At 44.8% G+C, this 20069-nt stretch overlaps 2 protein-coding genes across 9 annotated transcripts in view; one reads left to right on the top strand and one right to left on the bottom strand.

Annotated features, from left to right (window-relative positions):
- Nucleotides 1–4824, bottom strand: part of HRAS (HRas proto-oncogene, GTPase) — a 77091-nt gene extending 72267 nt beyond the window's left edge. For 2 of the 4 annotated variants that reach the window (XM_048852570.2, XM_048852569.2), the window contains exon 1: nt 4400–4824. The gene's annotated coding sequence lies outside the window, so the exon portion shown is untranslated. The remainder of the gene's footprint in view (nt 1–4399) is intronic. The other 2 variants (XM_075129303.1, XM_048852568.2) reach the window with 1 other exon arrangement.
- Nucleotides 4825–4911: 87 nt separating this feature from the next.
- Nucleotides 4912–20069, top strand: part of LRRC56 (leucine rich repeat containing 56) — a 138691-nt gene continuing 123533 nt past the window's right edge. For 2 of the 5 annotated variants that reach the window (XM_048852546.2, XM_048852552.2), the window contains exon 1: nt 4913–5164. Coding sequence is in view for 1 of the 5 variants with exons in the window: in XM_048852552.2 (XP_048708509.1) it covers nt 5162–5164 (3 nt within the window). In the remaining 4 variants the exon portion in view is untranslated. Of the gene's footprint in view, nt 5165–10060; nt 10382–20069 lie in introns of all 5 variants that reach the window. The other 3 variants (XM_048852547.2, XM_048852550.2, XM_048852554.2) reach the window with 3 other exon arrangements.

Below are 20069 nucleotides of genomic sequence, written 5' to 3' on the forward strand. Positions count from 1 at the left end.
AGATTGGACCTGCTGACTCAACTTAATGAGTTTCAAGAGAGTGGGACATATTTATGAGTGAATTAGTATTATGAGATTGTTTGTGATGGTGGGGGCAGGGCTCGGCAACCCTGACAGTCCCTCCTGATTGATGGTTCACCCAGTCACCTGCCAGGGTCAGGATTAAATAGAAGATAGGTTTCAGCATATTTCCATAGCCTTGGACAAACTGCAGAAAGACTGCTGCTGTATTGCTGATGCTTTTAAATCTGGAAAGAAGTTCAAGAGATACCGGAGAAAAAACTACCCAGCAACAAAGTTAAATAGCAAGCAGCAAATGGATCGAGAACTTTACAGCACTTCATTTTCTTGCCAATATTCTCAACCCAAAGTATCAGGGTAGATGTCTAACTGCTGAAGATGCTGCTGCTAAGACATGGGCACCAAATCACCAACCAAAATAAATGTCAGGGCTGGAGGGGAAACAGTCAAGCAGTACATGTCATGCTTGCTGACGTTTTAAAGAAAGTCACACCATTGAACTGGTGGAAGTTATTAGCTAAGCACCTGGAACCAGAGTTTCTTGAAGTGCTAAACCAGCTTTTGACAGCAGTAGCTTCCTCTGCAGGCACAGAAAAATATTTTCTTCATTTGGACTAATTCATTCAAAGTTGAGAAATTGATTCAGTTGAAAAAGGAAAATTTGTCTCTCTCTTCCAGTCTATGAATAAAGACAAAGGAGGGAGCGGATGAGATCTACTAGTTTTAAAGTTTGAAGGACAGCTTAAGTATCTTGGGAAACTCATTTTCAAGAGACGTAGGGCAGTAGGAATTTAAGCTTCAGTCACTTTCACGTAGGCATATTTGAAAATTTTCCCAGGCTGACCTGGAATGATCAATTTAATCCACTGACAACAGTCAATCCCTCTGTTTAATAAAAAAGCTGTAAATGTGAAACATTTTCATAACAGAAGTTTATGTATTCAAAACATTTAAGGTTGTTTTAATAGAAATAAATTTTATATGCTGTTTTGTGTGCAATTAAATTCCACTGACCATCCTAATGCAGCTCTACACAAATCACGAGCAAAAAGTTAATGATCTAGTAAATAAGCAACATATTCACCATTTTCTAACTTACTAAAAATGTACAATGAAGAATCTGAAAATATTAAGGTACACACTTGCTTAAATAAGCATAGTTATAGTGTACCTCTCTAGATAGCAAAAAGATGTACCAAATCTAGTGTAAAGGATCTATTTAGTTGTAAATCAACGTTTTAATAGTGATATCCACCAATGAGAATGAATTTTTCTTTAGAACATAAATGAAATCCAAATGGAAAAGTTGATTAAAATTGATAATTTAAATCGAGACTTTCCACTTGGTGAGTTAAATCAATCCACCCTGGTCAGGAAGGGGTTTGCCCTGCCCCGCGTATTCTTGGAAGTAGGCAGCAGTTTGGTCTCCTTCCTCTGAGGCATCAGAGATGGCTTCATCAAGAGACGGCACATTCAACTGGATGGGCCAGGACTCTGGAGTGGTATTGAGTATTCCCTTGGTCACCTGCTTAATGGGCTGGTTCTTGCTGACATGCTCAGGGTCTAACTCATTGCCGTATATGGAGTCAGGAAGGAATGTCCCCCCAGGTCAGACTGGCAATGACCTTAGGGGGTCTTTTCCCCCCCACTTCCCCTGTAGTATAGGGTGCAGATCATTTGCCAGGATTAACTGGGTCTCTCTCTCTTAGTCAATTCCCTGCCATTGTAGAGGCCTCAGGCACTGGCCACCTCAGTTCCTCCTATTCTCTGCCTGTGGCGCATAATAGTCTAGTGTCCTATGGACTGTAATGCTTTGGTCTAGTTTCAGTGGGTGCTGGTAGCCTGTGGTATACAGGTCAGACTAGATGATCTAATGTTCCCTTCTGGCCTTAAACTCTATGACCTCATATGCTGTACCAATGCAAGTCACTGTTTACGCAAGTACAATGCATCTCTGCCAGGTGGGGATGTTGAAGCAGTGCAACATCATTGGCTAAAACCCCTGTGTAGACAAGGTCTTAAACATATAAAGGATGTGTCTCTCAACACCAACCCCTGGAGCCAGCCAGTCCCCCCCTTGGACCTGTAATTTTCTTGCTTATTTTGTGCATTTAGGCTGGGGTTTTCAAAGGGGCCTCAGACTCCTTTAATAACTCTTTATTTATGCCAGGGCAGACCCCTTGTGGACATGCTTCTATCTGTTTAAAACAGGTTTTATCGATTTTACTCACACCTGTAAAATTTACCAATGCAAGCTCAATTGATATAAGACAAGCTCAGCCCAATGCAAAGAGCGTATCCACTCAAGTGTTTGCACCTGTTTAAGTCAGTTTAAAAGCACACCTGTAGTTAAACTAGGATAACTGTGAGTGTAAGTCAGGTCTAAGAGTTCAGCACCTAATTCCCTTAGGCTTCTTTGAAACTCTCAGCCTCAGTACCCCAGCGTGCGCCCCACTGTGATGTACAACTTTGTACAAGGCATTTCAAGAGCTGACCATCAGCCACACAGAGTCTGTTAATCCCAGCTCAGACTTCCATTTGGCTTTCCAACTGCAGAGACAGCAAGCCTCACCCTGGAGCTACAGAAGGGATAAAGAGTTTCCCTGGCATTATTCTCAAGTGACGCTGCTCTGGGAGCTGTGTCCATCCCTCCGCTACCTGTGTGTGGCCGTGGTATAATGCTTGAGACTAGAAAGCAAGACACACCCTGGAAGGAGGAAGGATCCTAGAGAGATTCCTCTCTTCAGCCCCCCACCCCCCTGTATTTCTGTTTTAGCCCCTGCCTTGTAACGGGTTGTGGGACCCTCTGGAATGAAAGGCACTCAGAGGCGTTATTATTACTGCACCGATTCAATGGCACATGACGACTGAAAGAACAGTGGCCACCCAGGCTCAGCTATTAGAAGTCTTGCTGTGCTATCAACATAGACCACGCCCTAAAGCTTCTGTCGACAGTGATATCACTGTAGGCATCAGTATAGCGATACCAAGGGATCTAGGAAAGATGAAAAACGAGAGAGGCAGGAAAAAAACAGGCAAGGGAAATGTGACAGCAGGCTGTGGTATTCTCCTGAAGGATGCAGGGCCCCTCCCATTTATTTCCCCATGTTTTCTGGACTGGCAGGAAGTGTTTACAGAAAGCAGAGTCATTGTAAGACTGGGAGGGCAGGCCAGCAGGTGATTCTCTCCTCTCCCTTCCTTTCCTGTTTGGAAGCCCTGTCACATTTTGGGGAGGGAAAAGAAGTGGAGAGGAAGAAAGAACAGAAGTCATCAGCAGCTGCCTTGAGATCCTATTGGCACTGGCTCCCAGGTGCAAAAGGTGCAGCAGGGGGATGTGGAGTGCCCCAGCTGAGAGAGGGCAGCTGGGCTGGGACATACAGAAGGAGAAATCTATACCATTGCCAAACAGCCTAGACACATACGTGAATGCCACCATCTCCTTCTGCTAACGCAGAGGCTTTTAAATCTGGAGGTATGAGAACCACCCCAGTGGCCTCCGGAGCAGGCTGCTGGGGCCTGATTTTCACAAAACAAGAAGGTCTAAAAATCAAGAGGAAGAGTGAAAGCCTTTGGAGGATGGAGGAGCAACAAATCTGCAAATGCTCAGAGAATCATGGGAAGAAAAACTGCAGCCACCCCCCCACAAACACCAACAGGTGGCTACCCCCTCTCCCCTCACTACCTTCTTCCACCACGGTGCAGCGGCGGACACATCCAAGACCAAAGCTACTCCTCCACCCCAACCCAGACACACCCATTGTTGTCTCCCTTCTCCCCTAGCAGACGTAACCCCTCCCATTGCTGCTGCCCTCTCACAAGCATAGCCCCCCGTCCTCCTCCCTATACAAGCGCTCCCTCCCAACTGATGCATCCAGGCAGGCACACACGGACACCCCCCCCCCACACACACACACACTCTTTCTCTCAAAGGCACCCGCTTTCCGACTCCGAAGAGGGGTGGGTTGACCCTCCCAGCTCACTCTGGAGCCGAGTATCCCAGCTGGTGCAGGATCGACGGAGCTCCCGCGAGCGACCCCCCCCCCCCCTCCCAGCAGCAGCCGCCGCCGCCTCCTGCTCAGCAAAGCCAGCTCTGCTCTGCAATGCCCGGTTGCCGCCACCAGTCCTTACCGCGCACACATGCTCCCTGGGACACGCTGCCCCTGCCACTGCAGTGCCTGCTGCACGCCCGCCGCCCGGAGCATTCCCGGGGGGTTGCGTGGGAGCGGGGTGGGGGGGGGTCGCACAGGCAGAGAACCATCACCCCCCCCCCCGCCGCCGCCGCCGCCCCCCGCACTTTGGAAACCACCTGCAAAAACAACTCCCAGGGCTGCACCGCCACCTCCAAGCCCCGCACGGCGCAGGAGACGCGGGCACTTACCAGCGCTCACCCCCGCCCGGGCGGCTTATCCTTGCGCGGCAGAGAGGCAAATCCTCAGCGGAGATGCGGGTGCGGTGGCGGGGGGGGGGGGCTTCTGCGGGAGGCGCGCGCACAAAGTTTGGAGGGAAAAGGCCAAAAAAAAAAAAAAAATCCCCCCTCCCGGCCAGAGCCGCAGATCCTGCCTCCCTGCCCGGCGGCGGCCGCTCTGGATCAATGGAGCGGCGGGCCCAGGCGAAGGTGAACTTTCCACCGGGGTGGTGGAGAAGCCCCCGGCTGGCAGCGCCCAGCCCGCATTGGCACCGAGCCCTGGGGCGCTCTCTGGCTGCAGCGGCGGCGGCGGCGGCTCGCTCGGACAATGTACGGGGGTGTGTGCGTGCACCAGCGGCGGCTCGGCGAGCCCCGGCAGCGGCGAGCGGCACACGCCCAGGCTCCGCTCCCCGCCCACCAGTCACTCACCGCCTCCCGCCGCCGCTGATAGGCGCTCGGCGCCCGCCAGCCCGGGCCCCCGGGCCCCCAGCCCCGGCTCCTCCGCCCTCCTGGTGGGCTGCGGGCCGCGTCAGTCACCGACGCTAAAGGCGCCTCCCTTTCCCTCCGCCGGGGCGCTGGGCCGGGGGGAGGCGCCGCCGCCGCCGCCGAAGGGGACTTGCTGCTCAGCCCTTATTTTCAGCGCCTCGCTCAAGCCGTGGTGCCGGCCGGTGGAGGAGCGAGACGTGGGGAGGGTTGTTTGGTTGCAGCCTGGTGCACTCAGAACTTGAGCCGCTAATGGTGAGTTAGAACCGCGCTTCTGGCTGATAACCCGAATGGTCCAGACAGACCCCGAGACGTTGTTTAATAAGTCTTGGTCTCCTCCCACCTCTCTCTCTCTCTCTCTTTATTTTTTTAAATAAAAACAGACATTTGGGGCTATATCCTCAGGAGCCGGAAAGCAGCCTAGCTCCGTGGACTTCAGTGGAGCTGTGCTGATTTACACCAGCTGAGGATCTGGCCTTTTATATTCGCAGCAACAAGGCATCCTGCCTTGCCAGCCTCTCTCGCTTCCTTGTAACTTGGATTTAGTGGTGGTGAGAGGTGCTGGCCTATTTGATGACCCTGGAGGATGGAGTCTTTTGTTTAGCCACAGAACATAAAGGACCTGGGCAACTCCCACACTGCTGTGCCAGTTAGGGTCGTTCAGTCCCTGTGCTAGGACGCTCCTGGGCTTCTCCAGTCACAGGGAAAGGGACGCTTAAAATACTGCCGCAGTGCTTCAGTGAAGATGCTCCTAAACCAACAGGAGAGCTTCTCCCGTTGGCATAGTTAATCCACCTCTGTGAGAGGCGGTAGCTATGTTGATGGGAGAACCATAGCGCTCTCTACACCAGGGGTTGGGTCAGTATAAGTGTTGCTCAGGGGTGTGGATTTTTCACAAGGGGGTTATACAGATGTAAGTTTAAACTACAATACAAAGGATGAAGAATGGGAGTGGGGAGCATTGGAGAAAATCACCAAACCCCCTCTGTCTAATAGTAATGTAGCTAGTATTCACCCTTTACTTCTAGTTATTAGTCAACAAATACATGCAGTCATATGCTCAGTGTTACATCATAGGCACCTGAAGAGCAAGTGAGGGCTGGGGACTCAAACTCGCCTTTATACTGGCTACTGACCATTTCCAAAAAGGTCAGTAGCAGACCATTCATGGAGCACATTTTGACAGGAAATTTTTTCAGCCCAAAAATGTAGACCCGTTTTAATCACTAAAGCACCATAAGCATTTATGCAGCCACACTGTCCTTTACAATAAGGCTCCTTTACACCACTCTGGCAATGTAAAGGAGCCTTTAAAGTGTTATACCTATTTTCTACTCCTGGGGGAATTCACTAACAACAATGGGAACAATTCACTAAGTAGGCAGGCTGCTACATTCTCCTCTGCCTGAGGCAACAGAGCCTGCCCCATGCCTACCCCTTCAGAAATACCCCCCAAATTTTGCCCCTCCACGCTGAGCGTGCTGCAATAGCTAGCAAGAGGGACAGAGGACATGACTACCCAGCCCCCCCGCATCCCAGGTGGTGATTTATGTCTCTACCAGCTGCTCTGGATGCCCAAACCAACCTGTCTGCACTACCAGGAAGTGGGTGTATGACCACTTTTTGTGGCTTCTCTTTACTTCCCCATTAGAAGTCATTTTCTGCAGGTAAGCAAAGAAATCTCCGGGGGCCATGAATTCTGCATATGCGCAATGATGCAAAATTCCCCCAGGAGTAATAGTGTAGACCTGGCCACAGTGAAACTACCAACAAAGGTGCCTTCATGGCGGTTTCTATGATGTGAATGCCTGTCCACTAATATGAACTGGTCTGAAACCTCACTAGCCATCAAGCAGATATCAGCTCCACTAGTCTCTGTAGCACGGCATCACCTATTCTCGGGGAAATGGAATGTAAAATTCACTAGTGGTGCAGCTCTGCTGGTCGAAGCTGGGGCATTTTTAGTGTTGTCCTGTCTGTCCCTGCTCAGATTATGGCTGCATGAGACAGAGGTAAAAACTAGGGCTGTCAATTAATCAATTAACTCATGCGATTTACTCAAAAAAATTAATCGCGATTAATCACAGTTTTAATCGCACTGTTAAACAACAGAATACCAATTGAAATGTATTAAATAGTTTGGATGTTTTTCTACATTTTCATATATATTGTATTCTGTGTTGTAATTGAAATCAAAGTGTATTTTTTTATTACAAATATTTGTACGGTAAAAATGATAAACAAAATAAATAGTATTTTTCAGTTCACCTCATACAAGTACTGTAGTGCAGTCTTTGTTGTGAAAGTGAAACTTACAAATGTAGATTTTTTTTTGTTACATAACTGCACTAAAAACAAAACAATGTAAAACGTCAAAGCCTACAAGTCCACTCAGTCCTACTTCTTGTTCAGCCAATTGCTAAGTCAAATAGTTTGTTTACATTTACAAGAGATAATGCTGCCTTCTTTCTTATTTACAATGTCACCAGAAAGTGAGGACAGGCATTTGTATGGCACTTTTGTAACTGGCATTGCAAGATATTTACGTGCCAGATATGCTAAACGTTCTTATGCCCCTTCATGCTTCAGCCACCATTGCAGATGACATGCTTCCATTGCTGATGATGCTCGTTAAAAAAAAAATGTGTTAATTAAATTTGTGACTGAATTCCTTGGGAGAGAACTGTAAGTTCCCTGCTCTGTTTTACCTGCATTCTGCTGTGTATTTCATGTTATAGCAGTCTCGCATGATGACCCAGCACATGTAGTTCATTTTAAGAACACTTTCACTCCAGATTTGACAAAATGCAAAGAAGGTACCAATGTAAGATTTCTAAAGATCGCTACAGCACTCAACCCAAGGTTTAAGAATCTGAAGTGCCTTCCAAAATCTGAGAGGGACGAGATGTGGAGCATGCTTTCAGAAATCTTAAAAGTGCAACAGTCCAATGCGGAAAGTACAGAACCCGAACCACCAAAAAAGAAAATCAACCTTTTGCTGGTTGCATCTGACTCAAATAATGAAAATGAACATGTGTCAGTCTGCACTGCTTTGGATTGTTATCAAGCAGAACCTGTCATTGGCATGGACGCATGTCCCCTGGAATGGTGGTTGAAGCATGAAGGGACATATGAATCTTTAGAGCATCTGGCACATAAATATCTTGCGACACTGGCTACAACAGTGCCATGTGAATGCCTGTTCTCACTTTCAGGTGACATTGTAAACAAGAAGCGGGCAGCATTATCTCCTGCAAATGTAAACAAACTTATTTGTCTGAGCAATTGGCTGAACAAGAAGTAGGACTGAGTGGACTTGCAGGGTCTAAAATTTTACATTGTTTTATTTTTTAATGCAGGGGGGGTTTTGTACATAATTAAACTTACAAGTGTAGAACTTTCATGATAAAGAGATTGCACTACGGTACTTGTATTAGGTGAATTGAAAAATACTTTTTTTTAACAGTACAAATACTTGTAATCAAAAATAAACAAAGTGAGCACTGTACACTTTATAGTCTGTGTTTGTAATTGAAATCAATATATTTGAAAATGTAGAAAACATCCAAAAATATTTAAATAAATGGTATTCTCCTATTGAGTAACAATGCGATTAATTGCGATTAATTTTTTTAATTGCTTGTCAGCCCTAGTAAAAACACATGTGCACTAGCTGATGTACAGCTTCAAAAGTTGCTGCCAACAGTGGAGCTGCCCTGGTGGTGAATTACAGGTCCTGAATTTTGCCAGTGTAGATTCAAATCTGTTGTCTCACTGCACAGCATAGTGCACAATGCCCGTATCAGCAGACCAGCGATAGCTGTTCTTTCACTATCTCAGGGTCACTGGCTTGCACCCGAAGCTGGTCTACAGTCAGTGGTGATCGTTACCAACTCATGGTTAATTTTTTGCCTTGATCACCTCAATCCTGTTCCTCGTCAATAACTGTTCACTTTACAAAGCAACCACCATAATTGCCAAAATGGATGCTGGTTATGCCAGTGGCAAGAAAGAGGGAAAGCACAGAATGAGAATGCAACCACCCTCCTACAAGTGGTCCCACTGGTATTGAGGTACTCTGGCCAGGCAGCGTAGGGACGTTCACATTTTTGCTGCCCATGGTGTATGTGTTCTCTGGAAAAATAGAAGATATCAGCCTCTTGTCATAAGGAGTGGGTCTTCTAGCTCAGGCAATAGTGCCACTTATGCTGTAGGATCCACAACTCCCCGGTCTGATCTTCTCTACCAACAGGCATGTATGTATCCTGAGGTACTTTGGCATGATTTCCACCCTGTTTCAGAGAAACCTTCACACAGGGTACAATTAAAAAAATGGTCTTTTAAGTCCCATTATAGATGAAGATCATCCGAAATAATTCTGCAGGGTGTACTCTGATTTATCTATTTCCACTAGAGAAACCCAGGAATCAGCCAAGTTGAAGTCTGAACTATCTTTCCCCATGCCCCGCCCCTCCAGCTAATCACAGAAGTTGTTTCTCCATGATAACTTTCTCACTGACATAGCAAACACCAGAGCGTGCTAGAATCAAAGGGATGTAAGTGTGAGTGTGTCCAGATTTTGCCCTTGGTTACACCAATGTAAATCCAGAGTAATTCCAGTGAAGTTAATAGAGTTAGGCTGACTTTACACTGTTGTAAAGGAGATCAAAACCTGGCCCCCTGTCCTGGACACTGAGGAGAATTATCAGTCCCAGTTGTATCTTGATTGCAAGTAGCTGGACTGAATCCTTTACTGTCTTCTTGGAACATTTTAAGGTTGAGGTGCACTGTGGGTCATCATGGGTAACTTTGCTTAGCTTTGGTGGTTTTAGGTAGCAGAATGTTGCTGCTCATTTCCATGGTTCCATCCTTTGCTTACCACACGTTCATTTGGTCCCTTCTCATAGTGTGCATAAGCATCTTCTGTGTAACTGAAATCAGGGCTTCCCTGGGGCATCTGTGGGGGTGGGGGGGAGAGGAGAATGTCGCTAGGAATGGGTGACAGGGAATGGATCACTTGATGATTACCTGTTCATTCCCTCTGGGGCACCTGGCAAGGGCCACTGTTGGAAGACAGGATTCTGGGCTAGATAGACCTTTAGTCTGACCCAGTGTGGCCATTCTTATGTTATATTCTTAATGTCTGTGCAGATTCTTGCCTCACATGGTTTCAGAACTTCCTCCTCCGGAGGATACTGAGAAAACTGGTCTCCCTGGTGAAAATGCCGGACTCCCCAATATCATTTTGCTGCTATTCTTCCCAGAAAACTTTTATGGCTTGTCTACATTACCCGCGGGATCGACGGGCAGCGATCAATCCAGCGGGGGTCAATTTATTGCGTCTAGTCTAGACGCGATAAATCGACCGCCAAGCACTCTCCCGTTGACTCTGGTACTCCACCAGGGCGAGAGGTGCAGGCGGAGTCGACGGGAGAGCATCAGTCATCAGCTTACCACAGTGAAGACACCGCGGTAAGTAGATCTAAATACGTTGACTTCAGCTACATTATTCACGTAGCTAAAGTTGCGTAACTTTAGATTGGTTCCCCCTTCCCCCCCGCCTCAGTGTACACCACTTAGGCTCCCTGAATCCAACTCTCCTGCAGATGCACCAGATTTAGTAATCATGGGTACCTTTAAAACATTTAGAAGACTGTGGCCACTTCACTGACTTGGCTCTCCCCAGAGCTTAGGGGTCACTTGCAGCATGGCAAAAAGTGAACTAATAAGAAATAAAGTTTAAGAATTTGTTTTGTTTTCTTTAGAGAACACAGAATGCTTCCTGTTCCCCTCTGACATAAGTAATTTGCCATGGCAACCATTTTATGAAACAGAAAAGTGTTGAGCATAAGGTGTTTGGTTGCTATGGTGAAGAGAGAAGCTGAGACCTTTTCCTCTTTGTTCATTGGTGGCCATGCATCATCTAGGCAGGAGGGTCCAAGTCAATAAAAGTCCTTGTTGGGCTTGTAAGGTAGCGGGCTTGCATTGCATTGTCTGGCACATGGATCAAAAGTGAAACACAGTCGTCAGTAGGAATTAAGGAAATGCGTACAAGGGCAGGGACAGAACTGGTTTCTTAGAAATACAGGGCCAAATTCCGTCCAAGTGTAATGCAGTGCAACTCCTGCTGATGTCATTGGAAGCTGCATCTGTTTACACCAGGACTGAATTTGACTTACCATCTTCATCAAGTTTCATATTTAGGATCTTCTTTTCCAAAGTTTGTCCAATGGGAAAGCTCCTCTCAATAGATCTGAGAGATGAGGCTAGCCATAGAGTTCTTGTTGCCTCAAGGTAGACTAGGCAGGCATAGTTGTTCTATTAACTCACCCTCTTAGCACATATTGGGACTGTTTGAAAATACTGATTGCTCCTGGCTCATTGTGGAAAGTTCAGTTCATTAAGTCCACTCTGGGAAGTGAGAGTGGGCAGAGGAAACTGGTTCAGGACAGAAAGAGAGGATGGGGAACCCCAGAAACTTCCTCACTTCGACTGTGGGGGTGGGTTTAGGCTGAATCTTATGTTATTTCAACAGTTAACAAAAACAGCCTAGGAAAAGGGTGAATTTGGGCACTAAGTTAAGCACAAGCCGCCCCACTGCTCACATGCTTAAAGTTATATGCAGTGTTGTAGCCAGGTTGGTCCAAGGATATGAAAGAGACAAGGTAGGTAAGGTAATATCTTTTATTGGACCAACATCTGTTAGTGAGTGACAAGCTTTTGAGCTACACCAAGCTCACTTGCTTTATGCTTAAAGTTAAGCATGTGTGGAAGTGTCCGCAGAATCAAGTTCTAACCCAGTGTGTGTTTCTTCTGTGCTAGAATAGGGTGAGGACGTTGCTTGTTCACAGGACCCAGTATGAAGTCAGATACAAAGATTCTTTTCCATTAAAAATGAAGATGTCAACAGAAGCATGTTCTCTTCTGGTTGATTTCATAGGCTGAAAGGTTATCAGCATCATTGACTGACATGCAAATAGGAGGAGCCAGTGGCCTAGGAGTCTGCTTCTGTGTGCGCTTAAAAACATAAGTGCATAGTTAGTACCAGTAGCCAGGGGCACTCTTGACCTGAAAGAAGCAGATGGGAGACCAATAAGCCCACACGATACTTGCAGCTGTGAGTATCACATCCTCTTAGGCAGCTGTTGTTTTTATGCAGCCATAAAGGTGTCTCTGATGTGGAAGCCTTTGTTCCCAGTGATACCCAGAATGAGTACCTCTCTGGAAGAAGTAATTTGCAGTAACCAAACTCTCACTGGTGGATAGACTTTCATCTCTCTTAGACACCGGGTAAGGTTTATGATCCCTATGCTATTGATACCAGCTGTAATTAGGATCCCCTTTCCCGCATGTCGGGATGAAGTGGAAGCTCTCTCTCTTGCTGAAAAATGATCCCTTAAAGTTCAGGCTGTTTATGCAGTGGAAAAGCTCACAAAGCTTGAGAAAGGACAGACAACCTTTTCCTGTCACTTGGACTCTTGTTGAATTTGCAGATAAAACTATAGTGGCTAATGACAGATCCTTTCCTAATTTGTTGTTGAAGCTGTAGAGAAAACTCTGAGATAACAAACTGTAACGATAGGCTTCTTTCCAACTGGTGCTATTATGCAGGTTCTTTATGTGTGGAGCAAATCTATACTGAGATGCAAGCTCTAGCTGATTGCATAAAATGAATTACTGTATTGTAATTGGCTGTAGAAGTATTACTGTATAAGGAAAAGCTCTGTGAGCCTTCTATGCCATAAAGAAACCACGAGATAAATGCAACCCATTGATAAAAACACCACTAAAATTATTCAATAGTATAATTCAACTCATTCTGTTACACAAGAGAAGTCTGAGGATCAGCTGCAGATTGTACCAAAAAGGACAAAGCTCTAGGAGGAACAGCGTGAATTTCTACAAACAAGCACTACACATTCAGAGGGAGTGGGATTTTTTCAAAAGTGTCCAAGAGACTTAGGAGCATAAGTGCCATTAGGAAAATGCACAGAGACAAGAGAAAACCCAAAAGGACTTGTGCTCCTAGGTCATTTTGGGACTCTACCAGCAAAGGTTGCTGAGCGGAACTAGAAGGATTCCATGTTCTAATTAATGAACAATTAAAAATGGTTTCTATTACCATCTCAATTACAGCACCACCCGTTCCCTTCATCATATAGCACTAAAAGACCTACACCTGAAATTCGTTATACGCTTCACTCCTATGCAGCTTTGCACCAAGACCCAAAAAACATTTGACACTAAGATCCATGATACAAACAATCCTACTGAAAAACAAATAATGCTCAAAATTCCCTTAAATCAAACCCTTAAAAATAAAATGCACAGCATCCTGGAAGGGCAGATCAGGACCAAGAAGTTGACGTACTGTTGATTCCTTTAACAAAATATCATTCTACAGTGCAAGACGCAAAAGTCAGGCAGACCTTGCCCACATAGGGATTTAGTGCTTGAAACAAAACCGCACTGAGATTAATGGAAAGATTCCCATTGATTTCCATGGACTTTGAATCAGGCCCTTAGCAATCATAAACTGAAAATAGAAACTGGGAGAGACCAGATTCCCTGGAAACACAGAGAGCAAGGACTTTATAATCAGTAAAGCAGAGGAAAGACTGAAAGTGAGAAACGTTTTCTATTCCAATGTTTAAAATATGAATGAACGCTGATCAAGAAAACCCTGTCCCATTTAAAAAACAAAGAAGAAGGACTGAGCATAACTTTGGGAGAAGTGAAGGAGATGGCAGAACTGCCTCTCGTTATGGGCCAACCTGCCACTGTTTTAGAAATGAACAATCATACCAACGGCATATTTTGTACAGAAACCTATTTCTAGTGTGAAGACCTAACCCAGGCAGATGCCTGAATGTATTGGATTTAACGTTAAATTGAACCAAATCGGGCGGGGGGCAGAACTCCATAGGCAATGGAATGTGGAAATAGAAAGAAAGTTTGTTTTATTTGTGACACTGTATTTAGAAGTTGCTTCTCTCTACCCAATGACCTAGCTCTCACATTGGGTAGAGAGATGCAAGGCCCATTGAATCAATGGAAAGACTACTGTCCCAGTTGCTTTCGTGGACTTTGGTTCAAATCCCTGCATGTTAGGCTTATTGTACAGGTTTCTCATTACTTATGTGATGGCAGCAGTGGCATATCTATACTTCAAGCTGCAAGTGTGAATTCCAGCTTGAGGAGATGTACCCGCACTAGCTCTGATTGAGCGAGCGCACTAAAGAGTGTAGCTGCGGTGGCAGTAGGGGCTAGCTTCCCTGCATATGTACCCATCTTAGATGCTAGGCATGTACTCGGGGCAGCTACCCTCCATCCTTAGCGTACTAGCTTCATCAGAGCTAGGGCAGGTGTTTCTCCTTGAGCTGGAACTTATACCTCCAGCTTGAAGGGCAGACATTCCCCAAGAGGGACCAACACGGCAGTTGACAGAATTGTCTCAGCTCCATGTCCATTGAATCCCAGGCCTCTCTGCTGAGACTGCCAGTGAGGGTGCCAAGAAACATCAGTTATTTTGGTGAAAACTTGTCCATTAGGTGCTACAGTAATGCCACCAGTTCATAGTACATAGGCCAACAAATGGTAAGGACTTTTAGCCAATGTCAACTTGAGCTAGATTTCAAGTGTTGACTTAGGGCTGATTCAAAGCTGTAGGAGGCTTTCTGTTTACTTTAATGGGCAACAGAACAGGCCCTCAGAGATGGAAGTCTCTGTATTCCATTAACAATCCCCTGAATCATCCAGTCCCCTTTACTTTGCATTTTAAACTCAGGGTTAGTCTACGCTACCACTGTAGTGCATCTGGTGAAGAGCGCTCTCCCGTCGGGATAATTACTCCACCTCAGCAAGAGGCGGAAGCTATGTTGGCGAGAGAGCACCTCTGCCAACATAGCACTAGTGTGGACAGCGCTTAGGTCGATGTAACTTGCATCACTCAGGGGGGTGGCTTTTTTACACCCCTGCATGATGTAAGTTACATAGACTTAAGCAGTAGTTTGGATCAGTGGTTCACAACCAGGGATATGTATACCTTTGGGGATATGCAGAGGTCTTCCAGGAGGTACATCAACTCATCTAGATATTTGTCTAGTTTTACAACAGGCTACACAAAAAGCACTAGAGAAGTCAGTACAAACTAAAATTTCATACAGACAATGACTTGTTTATACTGCTCTATATACTATATGCTGAAATGTAAGTACAGTATTTATATTCCAATCGATTAATTTTATTATATGGTAAACATGAGAAAGTAAGCAATTTTTCAGTACGAGTGTGCTGTGACACTTGTATTTTTATGTCTGATTTTGTAAACAAGTACTTTTTAAGTGATATGAAACTTGGGGGTACACAAGACCAATCAGACTCCTGAAAGGGGTACAGTAGTCTGGAAAGGTTGAGAACCATTTGTGTAGACAAGCCCTCAGTGCAAATGCAGTTTAATATAATACTTCTAAATTCATGCCTCTCAGTAAAGAAAATATTGATGCAAAAGAATGTTAAGGTTGCTTACAAGGTCCAGTCAGCTGCTAGGAGTCTGAATTCCAGGCTTGTAAACAGGTCCAGTTGCTAATTGAGTTTTCAATCTTCTTTGTGCAGTGTCCACATCTGGTGGTCAAATAGATTCATCCTTGTATACTTGAACGCCTCTTTGCACCAGATGAGTCCACGTTTAAACCTTTGACCAGTACAGTTTTTCCCCTGGAAGAGTCAATACAAGATTTTTTTTTTTTTTTAAATCACCCATTTCCTCTGATTCAACAAAATTTTATTCTGCTAATTTCTCAAAACCCCTCAAATTAACACTGAAGAAAACAATTGTTGGAGAAATTTGTGTCACTTGAAGATTGCAAAGTTCTGTTTTATTGTCTGATCAATTCATGCACAGGTAGTAAAACTACAGACAGTTCTAAAGACATTCCTATGTATCCCGCTAAACTCCTGGTTTCTTTTTCTTGGTCACCTTTTAATGTAGTGGCTGAACTTTCACTCCTTTCTCTGCCAATTCTGACCACACCACCTTCCTTCCAATCACCCACGCTTATAATCTTAGGATCATCTTTTTTTATCTTCTCGCAGCCAGTGCCTCACAAAATCCTGTCATTCCTTTCTCAACAAGGAGCCTGATGCTCCACTGCATTGCTCTCACTTTGCCTGGGTGGAAATGGTTACACACAACACCCAGTTGGTGTAATATGGTACCAACTCACAATTTAAATAGCTACATGGCAAAGGTGTAAAAAGCTACACAACATGCAATACAATGAAGGATGCTGCCCAACCTTCCTCTGTGCTTTTCCATCCCTATTACCCAGGTCTGAGTATGTGCTCTGGTAATTTCCCATTTTTGGCTATTGCAACCTTCTTGCTATGTCTGCTTTCTTGAGCCTTAGTGATGGTGCTTGTGCTCCTGCTTCTGCGACATGAAATTCAAGCTTCTCCACCTCCCCTTCAATGAACTCCAGAATTCTCTTACCTTCCTCATGTTGCTCTCAAGCTGTTACAGGCAACAGGAGATATCAACCCCAATACTAGGTATGTGAAACAGAGATTCTCCTTTAGTTCAAGTGGTAGGGGCATGTGTTTTTGGAGTCAGAGGTCCTGAGTTCTATCTCTGATCCCTCCTCTATGCTCATGATTATGACAGCTATATACATGTAGCCATGGATTTACATCCCCCTCTCTGCCCCAAAGATCTTTCCAGGAAGGGTCTAGAGAGCCACACACCCATATAATAAAGATAATTGTTTCCCCCCTTTCTGTTCCCAGTTCAGTTATCCCCCTTCTTTCTCCTTCTGCTCCCCCACCTGGGAGAGTGAGATGCTAATTCCAAAGCTAGCCTCACTGTAGATAGAAAAACATATTCTTGCAGTAAGGAAAAGTTTTCCCCTCTTCCAGAACTGTGATCTGGGCACGAGGGACCGGAAGACGCTTTTTGTCTACATGGTTGTAACACCATTACCTTAATTTAAATGTAAGTTTAAAGGCTTGGGCCACATTTTCAGAAATAACTAATTTATTTTGGGATGCCCAATTTGAGACACTTTAAAGAAGTATGGCTTTCTGAAAGTCAGGCCCTTCAGCTTGGGGGCATCCAAAATCCACTAACCACTTGTGTAAATCTTGCCCATGAATTTTTGAGCTGCCTCTGTTTGCTCTGACTGGCAAAGCATGACGTCCGCATGAAGAGGGCCATATGAATTCAAGTAATTGATTGAATTCCAGCCCTTGGCCCTTTATGAAAATATATGACTAAGCTAATGTTAATCTACAGATGCTGTACTAACGCTGAGTGATTTCCCAGTATTCATTAGTAACCCATCTTATAAAGAAAGAAGAAGGTGTTAGATATAGTTTCCTTGCAGTATGCTGTTTAATCATCAGAAAGTTTCCTGGCAAAGGGATCTGGGGGACTTATATGATCACAAAGAACTAAAACATCATGAAATACTGTCTGTCTGTCATGCTATATGATAGACCTCAGGACTGTCCAGTTCCCCAAGCTAATAGACATGGGATATTTTAGGTATGATATGCTTGGTCTCTGGGTTGGGGGAACTTAGGAAGGTGCTGTGTGAATCCCCCCAGTCTCTTAACCTTATACTTGTTCACTTTGAGGAACATACATGTGATAGCAGCTCTCCTAAAGTAGTATGTGCATGCTCAGTGAGCTTGCCCCAGTCTGTCTGTCTGGAGCATTCCCACCTGTTCACTGGGGGTTTGATCCAAAGCTTATTGAAGTCAATGGTGTTGGGAGGGAGCGAAGTGATATTTAGGCCTGACAGAAGCCTGCTGTAGATTTTAAGAGTCTATTCTGATAACGTTTAACAGCGTAACCATAAGTAGAAGAATAAGACGTGCATGTGTGATAAATTGCAGAATAATCATATATAGTGTTGAACACGAGTAACAAATTGCAGAGCAATCGTGTTTGCAAGAACAAGAAAAGATATAATAACTAAAAAGCTAGAAAGGACCGATTTGAACTAACACTAAACCTATACTGGTGGGAGAAGAGAGTTAATATAGAAATGAGAGACTAATGTATAAGAAAAGATAACAAAAAGTTATAACTAAGTCTATGTGTACACTGCACTTTCATTGCTAAAACTTTTGTCGGTCAAGGGTATGAAAAAACACACCACTGACTTTTCACACCCCTGATCAACAAAAGTTTTACTGACAAAAAGCACCAGTGTGGACAACACTTTGTCTGCAGAAGATGCTCTCCCACCGACAAAGCTACTGCCCCTCATTGGGGGTGGTTTTATTTTGTCAGCAAGAGAGCACTCTCCTGCCAACAAAGAGTGGCTATATTGCGTACCTTACAGCGGCACTGTGCTGCAGTAAGGTGGCAGTGTAGACATCACGTAAGTTGGTGTGATAAAGGGAGATTGAAGCTGTATTGTCTGGTGCTGGAGGTGACTGTGATGAGATTGTCCTGATGCACTTCCTACTTGTGAGTAACTGATCACTACTCTGAGTGTTTTGCCTTAATAAATATTTGGTAGACCCATCTGCTGAGTAAGTGAACCTTCATCCAACAAATGGCATTTTTTTCATTGATTTCTATGGGCTTTGGATGAGGCTCTGGAAGCACATGCCTTGTTGCAATGCTCCTCTCCTGTTCGAAAGTCTCTATCCATTCAAACAAAAATGAAACCCAAGTGGAAACTGAACCCACAACATCCTGAAGCACTTCAGCCACGAGCACCAACAGATTTTCCCTGAGTCCCACCTCACCTTTGAAGGAGGAAGAGTGGAGCGGCTCACTCTGGATTACCATGGAAGTGGCTAGCATGGTCTATGTCTTTAAGTCACTTTTTAAAATAATAATAATGCAATAATCTCTATTTTTATCATAGCTTTCATCTATCTCAAACATGAATTAATCCTCCTCACATCCCTATGATAAAGGTAAATATCTTTATACCTGCCTTATAGATGGGTAGACTGAGGCTCAGAGGAGAAAAAGGCAAGTTTGGGGCAAAGCTGGCTGTAGAATCCCAGAGCCTTGAATGCCATTCTCCTGCACCACCCACTGGACCAAGAAGTGTTGACTACAGCCCAAGAGAGAAATTAACCTTCATAGACAGAGCAGAAGGGTGAGGACAGTGCCCAGCCAGAGGGAAGACTGGCTAAACCATGTTGCAGCAGTTTGTGTGCATGTGTTCACGCATGCAACTGAAGAAACTAAATGAACACAACCATTCTGAGACAATGAATCCAACAGTCACCAGAACAAAGGTGCAAAACACAGTAAATCTAAATGCAGTTCTCAGCCATTTGTGTGGAGTAATCAAGCAGGTGGGAGTGTAAAAGCTCCCTCATCACTTATTCCTGAATCACCGTTAGCATATTATTGCCTAGCGCTTCAGTAGCATGTTGCCTGCCAGATAACAAATGACTGATGCTTCATTCACCACTGCAGTGAGTACATTATTAAAAATTATCTCTGGGAAATGATCCAACACATTTTGAATTGAACCCTGACATGGGAAAGAATGATGCATTTTTCTGAAAATCGAAGTTCAAGTTTTGGCTTGCACTTTGAAAATGTGGATGCTTTAAACTTCCAGCGCAATCAAAGTGATTGTTGCAAAACACTTACGAAACACAGTGGTTTTTAAGCAATGCAGAATGCCTAAAGCAGTCCCAGTGGAGAAGTATTAGTGGGCAGAGCCCAGGGGAGGTCAAAGGAGTGTGGTAAACACGGTTGTGACCCAGGAACCTCTTAATACCAACTGGCAAAGGGCACAGAAGGAGGTGCATAGGGGTGACAGGGATCCCCAGAGTTTGATGTGTACATAATAGTTTACCAGAGGGTGACGTGAGGTGTCTAATGAAAGTCTGTGTCACATTGATCATCATCATAATTGTGCAATGTGTGTACAGATATTGTGTAAGGAGTTATGTATACATACTGAAAATAATGTTCTAAAGGTGTGCAACTAGGGGGTTGGTCCCCAGGAAAGGTGAAAAGCAGGCTTTTTCCAGGCAAGAAATGTTTATCTGTCTATATGTTTACATGTAAATTGCATATTGTCTGGATCAGAATGGGGAACCATTTGCAGTCTGAGCCAAATGCTAACCAAGTATTGCAATATCCCCAAAGAGACTAAATTTACAGGAAGAAGTGAATGAG

Source organism: Caretta caretta, chromosome 6, assembly GCF_965140235.1.
Source record: "Caretta caretta isolate rCarCar2 chromosome 6, rCarCar1.hap1, whole genome shotgun sequence".
In the NCBI taxonomy this organism is placed as follows: Eukaryota; Metazoa; Chordata; order Testudines; family Cheloniidae; genus Caretta; species Caretta caretta.